At 31.2% G+C, this 14010-nt stretch overlaps 1 protein-coding gene across 1 annotated transcript; it reads left to right on the forward strand.

Moving 5' to 3' along the window:
• Positions 1 to 11111: 11111 nt before the first annotated feature.
• LOC118027803 (F-box/kelch-repeat protein At5g60570) lies at positions 11112 to 13913 on the forward strand. Its single transcript, XM_035031296.2, has 2 exons — positions 11112 to 11689; positions 12028 to 13913. The coding sequence occupies exon 2, from the start codon at positions 12060 to 12062 to the stop codon at positions 13398 to 13400; it is 1341 nt and encodes a 446-aa protein (XP_034887187.1). The 5' UTR covers positions 11112 to 11689; positions 12028 to 12059; the 3' UTR covers positions 13401 to 13913.
• Positions 13914 to 14010: the final 97 nt, after the last annotated feature.

Here is a 14010-nt window from a genome sequence, read left to right on the forward strand (position 1 = left end):
AACCATAACCAATCCCTTATCCACGAATATCTAACAAGACTAGTACATCCGGGTTTCCTAGTTGCCCTCAATTAAATACTAAGTGGCTACTCCCAACGAATCAAAGCAAAACGCAAATGAATGAAAAATCGCAAACCGACGCCGTGCTGGAGACATACAACACAACCAATCATAACGAGCTTGAGAGAGTAAGGTAAATATTTGGTTGTCATATGTTTCCTATAGATTTGGCCACAGAACAAGATAATTTTTTCTTATGAGATATTCAATTTTTAATCCTTTAGAGAGATGGTGACAAATGAAAGTCATTGCTTTTGCGTGATCCTACAAGGATGCATTATTTTCTTCTTTGATGGTCTCTCTAAGATTCACAACTTCTAGATGAATCTTAGCGTCAATTATCCATGAAAAATTATTATTCCTGTATATATCAAGAGCGATAAATTTAAGTTTCGTCATATTTGACTTATCTATATAATAAAGAAACAACTTATTAAATAAAATCATGAATAAAAAATAAAAACAAAAATCAGTCTTTTAAAATTGTTATTCAGTTATTTATAAATACTTCAAGAACTGTATTTAATTCTTCATAAACCCACAGAACCAAATATATTCCATAAAGTATGAACAATAATGAAAAGAGAAAAAAAATATTAAAATTGATACAAGCCACGTAATATAGGAGTTCATATGTGCTAAGATTTTAATATAAATTAAGTAGAGTGATGTGCTGATAATGTGTAAAAAAAACAAAGAACAAGTAAGAACATACATATTCAAAATAAAATTTAAAAGAGAAGTTCATACCTTTTCATGTATATTTTTTCTGAATGCTTAGAATACAAGATAATTAGTCTATTTATAGGAGAAGAAAATGAGAACATCAAAGGACATTAAAAAACCCAAATGTCATGAAAAAAACAAGAGACTAAACTCAAGAGTTATGAAATCTAAGAGATTCTAATATGTATTCAATATATATAATTATAGATTTTTATAACAAAAAGAGTTTGTTCTTTAGATTTTTTTTAATTTACTACACATACACACACACATAGGACAAAATTAGATTATGGCAATTCTTAATTTCCATGATCACTTAAATAGACATCAAAGAAAAATATTATAAGAACTTATCCTCTTATCTACAAAAGAAACTCGGGTTATAAGAGTTTAAAATCATTATGTAATTCAAATTAAACTATAATGATTTTATTTCTACACATTTTATTTTATTTTGTTACAAGTGTCGCATCTCAATAGACGTTGCGATGAGGACCTAAAATATATAAAAAATTGGAGTCGTCACCTAGCAATTAGAGGAACTAGGGATTCTAAAAATTTAGGTAAATGGTTAGTTATGATTAAAGAAAGAACGATGTCACTCTTAAAATATTTTTTCTTACGAAAAGTTACCTTCTACGTGTTTTTTTTTAAATTATCTTTTTTAATTGCTATTAATTATCCTAACTATTCTTCTTTTTATTTTTTTTTCTTAAATTATCTTGTGATCCATAAAATAAGAGACGTTTTGATTTGATCATTTAAAAAAACTGGAATTGATCTCTTGATAGGAGGTTTGTCTTTAAGAAAAACAATTTGATATCAATCTTGAAAATAAAAAACATGTCGATTTGATCGTTTATAAAAAACTTGGCTCTTGATCCTTTGAAAGAGGTTGTTCTTCCAAAATTAAAAAAAAAATGGAAAATTATTAATGAAAGTTTGAACCCTAGACATATTTTCCTTTTGTGCCATAACCAAGAGTAACAAGATGCAAATATTCTATTCCTTCCTTTTGCGCCCTTATTTTTACAACGTGATTTAAACTCTAAAATAAAAGAAGTAAACATTGTGAAAGGGTCATACGACTCATACCAGCTAGTTAATGTTTTGTATTCTACCGCCATGACTCTTAGTTCGATCCTTCCTTTTCTGCTCTATTCAATTTGTTTTTTCCTGATTTCTTGCATCAAGATTGTAGTTGAAATGTTAGAAGACATGTTTCTTTTGTTTCTGCGCCTCTAAGAGACTCAATTAAGACCAATATCAAGCCCTAAAGTTGCATGAAAAACCGTCGTTTCCGCCTTCTCTCTCTCTTTTTTTTTGTTTTTTCCCCCTTTAGAAACTTGCAAAGAATATGAATGAAACATTGCCATTTTCTTTTGATCTTCAACAAACGCACCATTTCACTTTGAGTGAAACAACGTTGTTTTTGTTTCTCTAGCAGAATTGAGTCTTTTATTTGATTTAATTGCATCAAACTTTGGCATAATCTCTTCTTCAATTTAGCGCCTTTTATTCCTCGACCTATGGTCTTTTAATTTCTTTTTTTTTTTTGTTGTAAATTTTCATCTTCTTTCCTCAATTTCTTTTAATTTCACCCTTAACCGAGTTATTTTAGGCCCTTTGATTTTTTCTAGGCTTCCATTTTAGCCCCTGATTATTCAATTTTCTATTTTTAAGCAAAATTGACTCCTAGTTTCAATTTTATTTTTCAATTAAACCTTTATTTTGATTTTTCTAACTTGACTATTTGTTTCAAACTTATCCTTGAACCATAATTTCTTTGAATTTTAGCTAGATTAAATCAATTTAAGCCTTTTTTCCCCTCAATTTCTTCTTCAATTTAACCCTTAATTATGGTCTAAAAAATTTTCAAATCTTATTTTTGCTCACGATACTCAATTATTAATCCAATTTTAACCTCTGATATTTATTTTTTTATTATTTTTTGACACATAAAAATATAAAAAATAATGAAATCATTAAAATTAACTAAATTTATCCAATATATATATATATATATATATTGGATTTCTACTTTTGTTTTTCAAAATTTTCACAAAAAAAAAAAAATTAAGTTACAACAACAAAAAACTATTACACCATCAAATTACTATATCAAGCGTTGATAATCATAATGGGAGGTGGTATCCAGCTTGTTTTGCCGTTGTGACAAACGTGTGACGTCTTTCACATGGCCATCCCACAAAAAAAATATTGTCAACACCTTCATAGCGACTCTAACAGTACTAAAATTCTTTTCTTTCTTTTTTTTTTTCTAATTAAATTATATCTGAATAATTAACTTGTATATTTGTATGTATAAAAGTTTTTACAAGGATTTTAAACAACATTTGTACTTAGCAGATTCAATATATCATGCATTGTCGAAGACGACAAGCAATACTTAGCTGATCATCAAACTCGATAGTTCCAGGTGCACCGCCCTCCACCGGAAAGAAGAGACCACGACCTTGTTATAACTCACATCTTCGACGATATAGAGAGTTCACCGTCATTGCTTGATAATGAAAACCCTCCACCTCCACCTCCATCCTACAATTTTGACGTCCACATTGATCGTGCCAGCCTTAGAGCGTGTTTGGCAGTGTGGTAGCGATTACTTTTCAAATAGTTTTTTTGTACCGAAATACATGCCAATGATTTTTTTTTATTTTTTAAAAATTATTTTTGATATCAGCATATCAAAACAATCCAAAAAGTACAAACCATACTCAATTTTAGTTAAAAAAAAAAATTCAAAATTTTACAAAACACAGATAAAAACACAGCCCCAAACACTACTTTAATATGACAAGAGAATGAAAATAAAATAAAATAATCAATATTCACGTAGAAAGCTGACTCACTAACCCTTAATGCGACACCCAAAAACAAAACTAATTAAGATTTATAATTCTTGGGCTGATTTTAAGTCATGAGAAAAATTCAAATCCATGAAAGCAATAATTACGAAAATACACACCAGATTAATATTTACAATGAGATCGATTGCCCTTAGTGTGTCATCCAGAGAAACCCAAGTAGGATTTAATTTTTGGGTGTTTTGTAGTCTATGTTTTTGCTGGAATTTCAAGCGGGAGAGCTGATTTACGTGGTTGTTAGTAGGGAAGGGCTGCGATGTGATGGATGGTGATGATCGATGAATATGTTTGGGCTGTGGGTTGGAGCTCGACTGGACAGTGATTTAGGGGACATCTGGTCCGATGGAAAGGGAAGTGAGGGGCTGTTGTGAACTGGGTTTTTAGGCGGTAAGGTGGCGATGTGGAGGAAGATTCATGAAGGATGATCTCTTGGTATTTGACTAGATTTAATTAATGGCGTAGACTGGTGGTCCATCGAGGTGGTGAGGTTGATTGGTGTGGGCTTGCCGGTCAGGTCTTCTAGGATAAAGAAAGGAGAGATAACGGGTCTGTCGGGGACTTTGGTGGTGAGACTGCAGCTCGGCTTTAAGCGATGGAGAAGACGATAATGGCACATTGGCCTCTTTTTCGGGTTGGCTCGGGCGGGGAAGGATGAATGGGCGGTTGTTTTTTTTTTTTTTTTTTTTTTTTTTTTTTTTTTTTTTTTTTAAGTTTTGTTGATGTGTCTTTATAGTTTTATTTATTTATTAGTGTGTTTGGCTTAAAGTTATAATAATTTTTTAAAAAAATATATAACATTTTTAAGCACAAATTATTTCTTTAAAAGCTAAAAAAGCATGATTTTTTGCCTAGAAAAACTAAAGCTATCTCTTATCTAAACACGCAAGATTTGGTGTCAAGATATAAAATAATACTGAAAAAATTTTATATGAAAATTTATAATTTAAAAATTTTATGGTAAGAGATTATTTTAATTAATTTTGAAGGATCTCTCTTTCTATCATTTTTAATTTTGCTTGAATATTTCTTTTTTTTATTTTCTCATCAATGTAATATTCCTTTATATTATTTAATTCCACATTATTTTGGTCCCTCTTTTCTCTAATATTTTGTTTTTTTTTTTATATTGAAAAATATGTTAAAAATAAGGTAAAAAAATAAGATATGACAAAGATTTGAACCCCTAAATGCCTCCATCACTACTCTAGGGTCTAACTAATCATTAACTAAATGAAATTGAAGTGAGAACACTAAGTTAAAACATGCATAGGGTCTAACTAATCATTAACTAAATGAAATTGAAGTGAGAACACTAAGTTAAAACATGCACATATTATCACTGTATATTTTCTATTATCAATTAAACTTTTGATTATAATTGTTGGATTTAGTTTGTGGATTTTATGTTTTTTTTTTTAATTTATTGTTCAAGTAAGCCTTTTCATCTTAGTTCATGTGAGAATCAAGCATATTTTAAATTTAGGGGAATTTCTTTAAAGAGTTTGGTGGATGGAATGCATCTCCAATTTCTTAATATTCTAAATTTTACCATAGTTATGCCATGAATATGAGAACTATATACAAATATCTATCATTATTCATAACTGGATAATTATGTTTGTTAATCAATTTTATTTATTATTTTAAGGTATTTTAAAAGTTCAGCATTCATCGTAATTATTATACAATAAATCTAAAAAGCAATAAATTTTACCATGTTCATTTCCTCTGCTTTCATTTGAGGATGAAATTGATCAAACAATAACATCTTTGTTACTTTCAAATTTGATCCGTGAACTTTGCTGTCTCTCAATTTCATTCTTTCTTCCAACAGTGATATCAGAGCAATTTCACTGTTGGAAGTCAAAGTCATCGTTAGATGATTAGAACAATTGATTGTATGTTTGAATTGTTATTGATGTTAATTTTGAATCGATTTTATGTGTAAAAATTATTTTCTAATTTTTTTTTTGTCTTATGATTTTTCAAAAAAGGAACTTTGGCTACTATTTAGGCCAGATTTAACCGAATTATTTGAATCTGGTTGGAATCTAGTATTCTAGCTAGAATCTTGTTAAAAATAAAAATAATGTTTTTCATGGTTGCTGCAAGCAGCGCTTAGTGTAAGAGGCAGCAACCCATGCATGCTGCCTCTCTAGTGCCACCCCAGTAGCGCCAGGTGCTGCTAGCGTCGCTGGGATTCCAGCGTGAGGTAGAAGCTTCGTGCTGAAGGCTACACAACGTGAGGGGTTGTCCCTCGCGCTATTGGCTAGCATTGGGCACTGGTAAAAGAGAAGAATTATGGGTGGTGCATTTTTTAGATATAATTACTACTATACCCAGCCATTTATATTTTATTACAAAGGGTTTTTTGGGATGTAATTTACGTATTTACCCTTGCCTTTTATTCCTTATAATATTTTGGCTTTTAGGATAGAGTTATAACTATGCCCCCCTCATATAAAATATTGATTTTGCTTTTAAAAATTAAAACACAAATTAAATTAATTATGGAATTAATTTTCCTAATAGAATTAATATGAAATTAAAATGTTTAATTCAAATTTTTTGTGTTTTGTAATATCCTAATTGTATTAGGATTTAATTAAAATGTTTAATTAAATGATGTTTAGAAAAATAATTTTTTTAAAATAAAGAGAGGATTTTTAAGCCATTAAATTTAATTTAATTGCTCATAAAATAGTTTTATAATGTTAATAGGAATTTTAATATGATTGATTTTCTTATTAAATTTAAAAAAAAAAATTCAAAAAAATTCTATATTAAATAAAAGTTATTATATTTGGGAAATTTCAAAATTGGATTTGTATTTAATATTTCTAAGTGTTAGAAATATTATTTTAAATTGCATATAAAGCCAATACTTATAATTAAAGCATGCAATAATTTTATTATGCATATTAAAATGTTTTATGCATGATGGATGTTTATGTACATTAAAGACCAATGTAATTGTGCTTTTATTTGATGGTTGAATGGTTGTAATTTTTTATTAAATAGGGCTGGCATGTCCTGTTTTATCTCTATTTTTTTCTTCTGGATTGTAATTCTTTTATCATCTAATTTCCCTCAAATGTAACTCTAGGTTTCTTAATTAATTATGTAAATGTTATATAATTTAAAATGTAAAAATTTAGATAGAAATTTATTATGTAATCCAAGATAAAAAAAAAAAAAAAAAAAAGGCGATGAAGGCCACAACAAAGGTGCTTGCAATGGATTTATGAAGACTTGCTATAGTTACCTAGGATTTGACCATCTAATTGCCTTCAATGACTCAAGGGAATCAACTTAGATATGTCCATAATTATCCAATTAGAATGACATTCAATTAGAATAACATGCTGAGGTGTATGTTTATATATAAATTATTATATATGAAATGTATATCTTTTATGTCATGTTATGTATGAGACCTAATTAATTGATGATAAATCCCTCACTAATAATATATTAAGGACATGTTGAGAATATGAATGGTTTCATTCTAATTTTATATGCATAAAACTAGAGTTTTATTCATGGTTAACTTGTTGAGTCACTTAAGATTGCTGTTAATTAAATATATTTAATGCTATAAAATTAGGTTTTACTTAACCAACCTATATGATTTGGATGAGTAACTCATGATCATATGAGGTTAGAGGTATGGGTTAGGCAAAATACATTATATATGTTTAGATAAAAAGTTGTCATCTAACTGATTTAGAAATCACATAGAGATGTGATTGATAAAATATGTTATATATCTAATCTAATCTATTTTGATTTGTTGAGTCACTCAAGGTTAGATAAATTAAATAGAATCATAGCCCACTAGGAAAATCTAAGCAAGATTTATTGAATTAATAGGGAGGGCTATTAATTTACAAGAAAATAGTGAGAAACTAAATTAGAATTAAAGACCTTATCTAAAATTTAAATTTAAATATGTATGCATGAAACTAATACTCTATATATTTATATAAATAGGTTGGCAAACATACTTGATGCTAACAAATTGATTGAATCAAATTTCTCGGATTGACATCGAAATGTGAGAATTGTTATTAAATAAGTAAAAAGGTTGTATGTTTTAGAAAATCCAATTATGAATGCCCCTACTAAGGATGTTGAAGAAGAAGTTAGGAATGAATAACAGTGTTATGTTGATATCGATGAACAACTTGTATGTGTGATATTAGCTAGTATATCATCTGAACTTCAAAGACAACATTGTGATAACAATGGAGTCATTTTATAAATAAAGGAATCAAGGTCTTATCATTGATCCAAATAAGTACTTAAGAAATTTCATTTGATTTGATGAATCAGTAAAATAAAAAATGTAAAGATAGAGTGAGTACTCACAAGAGAAAATCTAAAAAATCATTTTACTAAGTCACTATCCATGTAGAAACATTAATGTTACATGAAGTAATATGATATAAGATACATAAATGATTGGTCTTAGTGCAAGCGAGGGATTATTAGTTTAATATGCCTTATAACCAATTAATTGGTTACACATGGTATTATTATATTCATGTAAATACATATTTATTATTAATAAAGGCTTAATTTATCTTTAATATGCATATAGTATTAAATTAATGAATCTAATATTTGATTTATGAATCTAGAGTAAAACTAAAGTCAATGAGAAAAAAAATACTTTGCAAAGAAAATTATAAAGTTTTTATAATTATATATTTCCTATTGCATCAAAGCATTTTTTCTAAAATGTTCCTAATCGATGCTCTCTTAAATATTGGATATTTATTAGAGTTGTAAAGACTGATACATATTATGTTCCTTTTCAAATAAAAAAAAGCAGTTGTTCTCATAAGTTGACGTATAAGGGATACCTAAAACTAATATGTAGGTGCTTGTCATAAGATATGTATACTGAATTAACCACATGAGAATTTCATATGGAGAAATCACTTATACCTATGGAAAGACTCACGTGACGATTGTATAAGTAATTATTAAACTTGAGATCACTAAGTTATTTTATATAAAGAATGTTATGCTTTGATCATGTTACGTGCTATCTTATTCGAGATAACGAAGGGGCATACATTATGTATAACATGAACTATAAGTGATCAAGAGAGGATTCATCACCTTAAGTGGATTAGGAAAAATATTCAATTTGTTTTCAAATAATATTGACCGAGAAATCCTTAGCTAAAATGAAATAAGATTTGAAAAGAGTTTCAAATTTAATTCAAACAATCAATGACTATTATGTAAAGAACAAACATGATTTAACATGGCAGACATACTCCGTGCTTTAATGTTAATTTAGAACATTATTGATAAAAAGATATTAATTATACTGAGAAATCGATCACTGAAAGGCTAAGTCAAACTATTAATGACTTTTCTAATATTTAAGGGATCATGACACGTTACTAGACAATGTACCTGATCTTCAAATATAAATTAATCAATTGTTGAATTAATAATAAATTAAATAGTTTAATTTTATTTAATTATAATTATAATTTATATTTAGGCCAACATATTAGAAACCTAATGAGTCACTCACATTAAGAATTATTAGTTAGAAATAAAAATGTGATAATTTAATTAAGTGTGACTTGATTAAAATATATTTTAGAAATTAAGGACTCGAATATAATTAATACATGAATTATATTTCTAGATCTAGAAAAAATCAAGTAAGGACTTGATGGAGTTAATTTCTAAAATTATCCTAAATTAATATATTGATATTATTCAAGAGGCAAATTGATATTTTGCCAATTTATAGGGTTTTTCAGATTTTTCTATAAATAGCAAGTCATGCTTTTTTATTTTTGGTGTAGTTGCTTGTTAGATAGAAAAACTACGTAAATCACATAATAGAAAGTTAGCACTTTAGGCATAGCAATCTCTCTTTTTTAAATAGAAATTTAAAAGATTTCTCACTAATGGTTTTGTGTTGATTATACTGTTAGAGGCCGTATAATTGGATAACTTATAATTTGTGATAATATAAATTTTAAAGAATTATTCAAAGCCAAACAAAAAATTATATTTTTAAATAATAAATTTCTAAACAATTTTAGTTCTGTCTAATAAGATTATAAAAACTTCCAAGTAATTTTTATTTTATTATTTCTACTACATGAATGATATTCAACAAACCCAACATTAATTTTCTTGTAGTATAGTTGGTGGAACTGGAAGCTCTTACCAGGCAAAAACATGGTCACAAACAGACAACAATGTAAGAATTAAACTCAAATTTTGATATAACTAGATGGCTAACAAGAATGAGAATTTAAGAGCTAGATACACTCAAACACGTTTATATAATTAAATCAACACTGATGACATACAATGTTTCTGCTTCCTCGCTCCTGTGCTCCACTTGCTAGAACAAACATGGATACCGACCACCAATGTTTCTTCAAAATTGTCCGACTGCTGTGTCAGATTTGCCTACTATATCGAAAAGAAAACAAGAATGTTTACAAGGAATTTCGTGATTCCTGTTCCAGGCCTGGAGAAAAGTAAGGCTTAATTCATCAGCCTTTGAAAAAAGCACGCTCTTTACAAGCCCTTTCCCAGCTTCACCTACAGCCTTTGAGACATCAACGGGGTCTTCTTCCTCACCTCCTTCCTCTCGATCCTGTTTCTGGGAGAAGTAAGCAGAGGGATCAAGTGAATGTATTTGATAGATTTCTAAGCTTCTCCAGAACAGATTATATCATCAGAGGATATTTTGAATGACACTCCATTCTAACTCTGAACAAGATCTCTCCCATGTTAGTCCATTAATGAAACAGTACGATTTTATAAAATCAAGTCCCGATTTCTCCAGTCAAATTAGATTCTATTGATACTTCAACAGCAACCCGCATTGGATTTCAAACAACCCTTAACAAAAAAACGGATAAAATTAAACACCATGTAATAATGTGATCTTCCGTAGTGACAAAATGTTGCATATTGCAGTTGAAAATGCAGGAGTAAGAACTGTTTTGGGACTGACGTATATGAGAGGAAGGAGGCTGGCTGCGCCATGCGAGAGGGAGGGAGGGCGGCTGTTGGTTGTGCCGTGCGAGAGAAAGGGAAGATCGCACCGCGCGCGAGAGAGGGACGAGGGTGACTGTTTTTGTGGGGGGGGGGGAGGGTGGCTATCTCATTATTGGATGAAAAAGAGAGGGAAAAAAACCCTTTTTTTTTTTTTTCAATGTTGCTTATAGGAATTTTTAATGACATTGTATATTAATAAATAAAACCAAGTTCTAAGGTTTAAGCACCGTAGATTTTCTCATAACTTGAAAATAATAGGATTTAAAATGAAAAAAAGAAGAATTGAAATTATGAACTTAATAAAAGAAAAGGAGAAAAAATTGAATGAAAGACAAACCACAAGTTATATATTATTTATAAATGGAAAGAGAGGGCAGATGAGAAGGAGCACGTGCACATCACTACGACGAAGGAAGCAAAAGAAGAGGGCAGATGAGAAGGAGCACTCTCCCTCGACGCTTCCTTCCTTGCTTGCTTCCTTCCCTCTTCGGTCAAAGATGAAAAGAGAGAGAGAAAGAGAGAAAGAAACTGAGGAGAGCAAGTTACGAAGGCAGTGAAACATGAAAAACAAAACGTTAAAAATTAAAACAAAAAAACCAACAACCTTAGCTTCGCTTTGCTTTGCTTTTTATTATTTTTATTAATGAAAAACTAATTAATTAATAACATCAATGGATGGATCGATTCCACCATTAGAATTCCTCAAGTCCCTCCCTCTCCCCCTCTAGAGAGAGAAACATTAGAGAACAATACTAATCTTTTTCATGTTTTACCATCATAAACAAGAACCAAAACCAAAACCATGGATGAATAGAGAAAGATATAGCTGCTTTACTTTAGAGAGAAAAAAGAAAATCTGAAGATTTGAGCTTTTCAGAGAGAGAGAAACTACTGCTTCTTTAAACTGATCTGATCGGCTCCAGTTTTATCTCTGCGTGAGAGAGAGAATTCAGCCATTCAAGGTGAGACCCACAAGCAAAGAGACTTCCTTTTTTTTCTTTATTGAAATGAAATTTATAGTAGTCTGATTTGATGGTGAATTTATATTTTGGTTAAGGATTGATGCCTTTGACTTCATTGCATGATTGGATCTGTATCCTTTCTGGGTTCTTCTTGCCCTTGCATCTCGATTTATCGCATGTTAGATTTGATGTTTCTTTTTGTCCATGTCCAATCTGTTGCCACTTGAAGTTGATGTTATTACTTAGTTGCAATTTATGTTAATTAATTAACAACTTGTTTTGACAGTTTATTGTTTTTTCTTTTCTTTTTAATCTGCTTTAATTGATTGGTGTTGCAGAAGGAAAACCAACCCAGTTCTGAAAAAGAAGAATGGTTTTTAGAGATGTTATCAAGGAACCAAAGGTGAAGGTGGAAAGGGCAAATTGTGATTCATCTGTTATGGTTGGTTTGCAAAATTGCGTTATTTTGCAGCCTCCCGTGAACGTAGAGCAAGGCTTAGGACTTTTCCAGAAGAATTTGCGTTTACTGGCTCATATTCTCTCAGAGAGAAAGAATAACCATTCGGAAAATGTTAGAATTGGTTTGTTGGAAAGAGAGAGTTTGAATTCTGATTATGAACCTATGGACACGGGAGAGAATCGTGATGGGCAAGCATCCGAAGACAGTCTCTTGCCTGGTCTTTATGATGACGCCGCAATAGATATTTTGGCATGGAGTTGCAGATCGGATTACCCCAATTTTGCTTGTCTGAATAAGAAATTCAAAGCACTGATTGAAAGTGGGTGTTTATATAAAGTGAGGCGGCATCTTGGTGTTACTGAGCACTGGATTTATTTAGCTTGTATTTTGATGCCTTGGGAAGCCTTTGATCCTGCAAGGCAGAGATGGATGCGATTACCCAGGATGCCTTGCGACGAATGCTTCACTTATGCAGATAAGGAGTCTCTTGCAGTAGGAACTCAGCTACTTGTTTTTGGGCGTGAGTTGTTAGGATTTGCTGTTTGGATGTATAGCTTGCTTACCCATGACTGGTCCAGATGCCCTCCAATGAACTTACCCCGTTGTTTGTTTGGTTCAAGCAGCCTTGGGGAAATTGCTATTGTTGCTGGAGGAAGCGACAAGAACGGATGTATTATGAGATCTGCTGAGCTTTATAACTCTGAACTGGGTACTTGGGTAACTTTGCCAGATATGAACTTGCCCAGGAAATTGTGTTCTGGCTTTTTTATGGATGGGAAGTTCTATGTCATCGGGGGCATGTCAAGCCAAACTGATTGTTTAAGTTGCGGTGAAGAGTATAACATTGAGACAAGGACATGGAGGAGGATAGAGAACATGTACCCTCTTCCCAGTGCAGGTCATCCTGCCATGCGTTCTCCTCCACTGGTTGCTGTTGTAAATAATCAACTTTATTCCGCTGATCAAGCAACCAATGAGGTCAAGAGCTACAACAAAACTACTAATTCGTGGAGTGTTGTTAGGAGGTTGCCAGTTAGGGCTGACTCTTCCAATGGCTGGGGATTAGCATTTAAAGCATGCGGTACCAGCTTATTGGTGATTGGAGGGCATAGAGGTCCTCAAGGTGAAGTTATTGTGCTACATACATGGGATCCTCAGGACAGAAGCACAGACAGACCAGAATGGAATGTTCTTGCTGTCAAGGAGCGAGCGGGTGCTTTTGTGGCAAACTGTGCTGTAATGGGATGTTAATGCTCTGCTTCATTCCTATCCTTGGTGCAAAACCTTTGACTTACGGACAAAACCAAATGTTAAATTGATTGGGAAGGTGACACTTGTTTTGTCATTATCATTTTTATCGCGAACTTTACGATGTTAACCTGTATTTTATTTCTATCCTGATGCATATTGATTTCATGGAACATAGAAGATGGTCGTTATCCTGTTGTGATTCCATTAAAGCAGGACCCTGAGAGGAAGAATTTGAAGGCAGTCCTATGCTTCAGAATTTTTTTATTTGAAGTGGCTGCTCTCAAGACTAAAACCTGGACACGTGATACCATGTGATTGTAAGCCCATAATTATGTATTTGTAACATTCTGTATTTGAGTTGTTAAAGGTATTCAGATGATCATAATTGACCACACATTGACATTGAAAGTCATATGATATGGTCTAGATCTCATAATGCTCATTTCTGTGGATATTTCTTTGAGGTGCTCTGAATTTTGTTAATTCTCACAGTTGATTCTCTTGGTTTTCGTATTTTTCTTCGTTCATTTATAATGCAGCAGTGATCCTTATGGTTGTTTCATTCTTTGCATTTGTGGCCATGCTCTTCCGCTGCCCTACACTAAATTTC

Source organism: Populus alba, chromosome 19 (genome assembly GCF_005239225.2).
Source record: "Populus alba chromosome 19, ASM523922v2, whole genome shotgun sequence".
NCBI classification, from domain to species: domain Eukaryota; kingdom Viridiplantae; phylum Streptophyta; class Magnoliopsida; order Malpighiales; family Salicaceae; genus Populus; species Populus alba.

Bases quoted from the DNA above. Each gene is read 5' to 3' on its own strand.
- LOC118027803 (XM_035031296.2), top strand. From the start codon at position 12,060: ATGGTTTTTAGAGATGTTATCAAGGAACCAAAGGTGAAGGTGGAAAGG.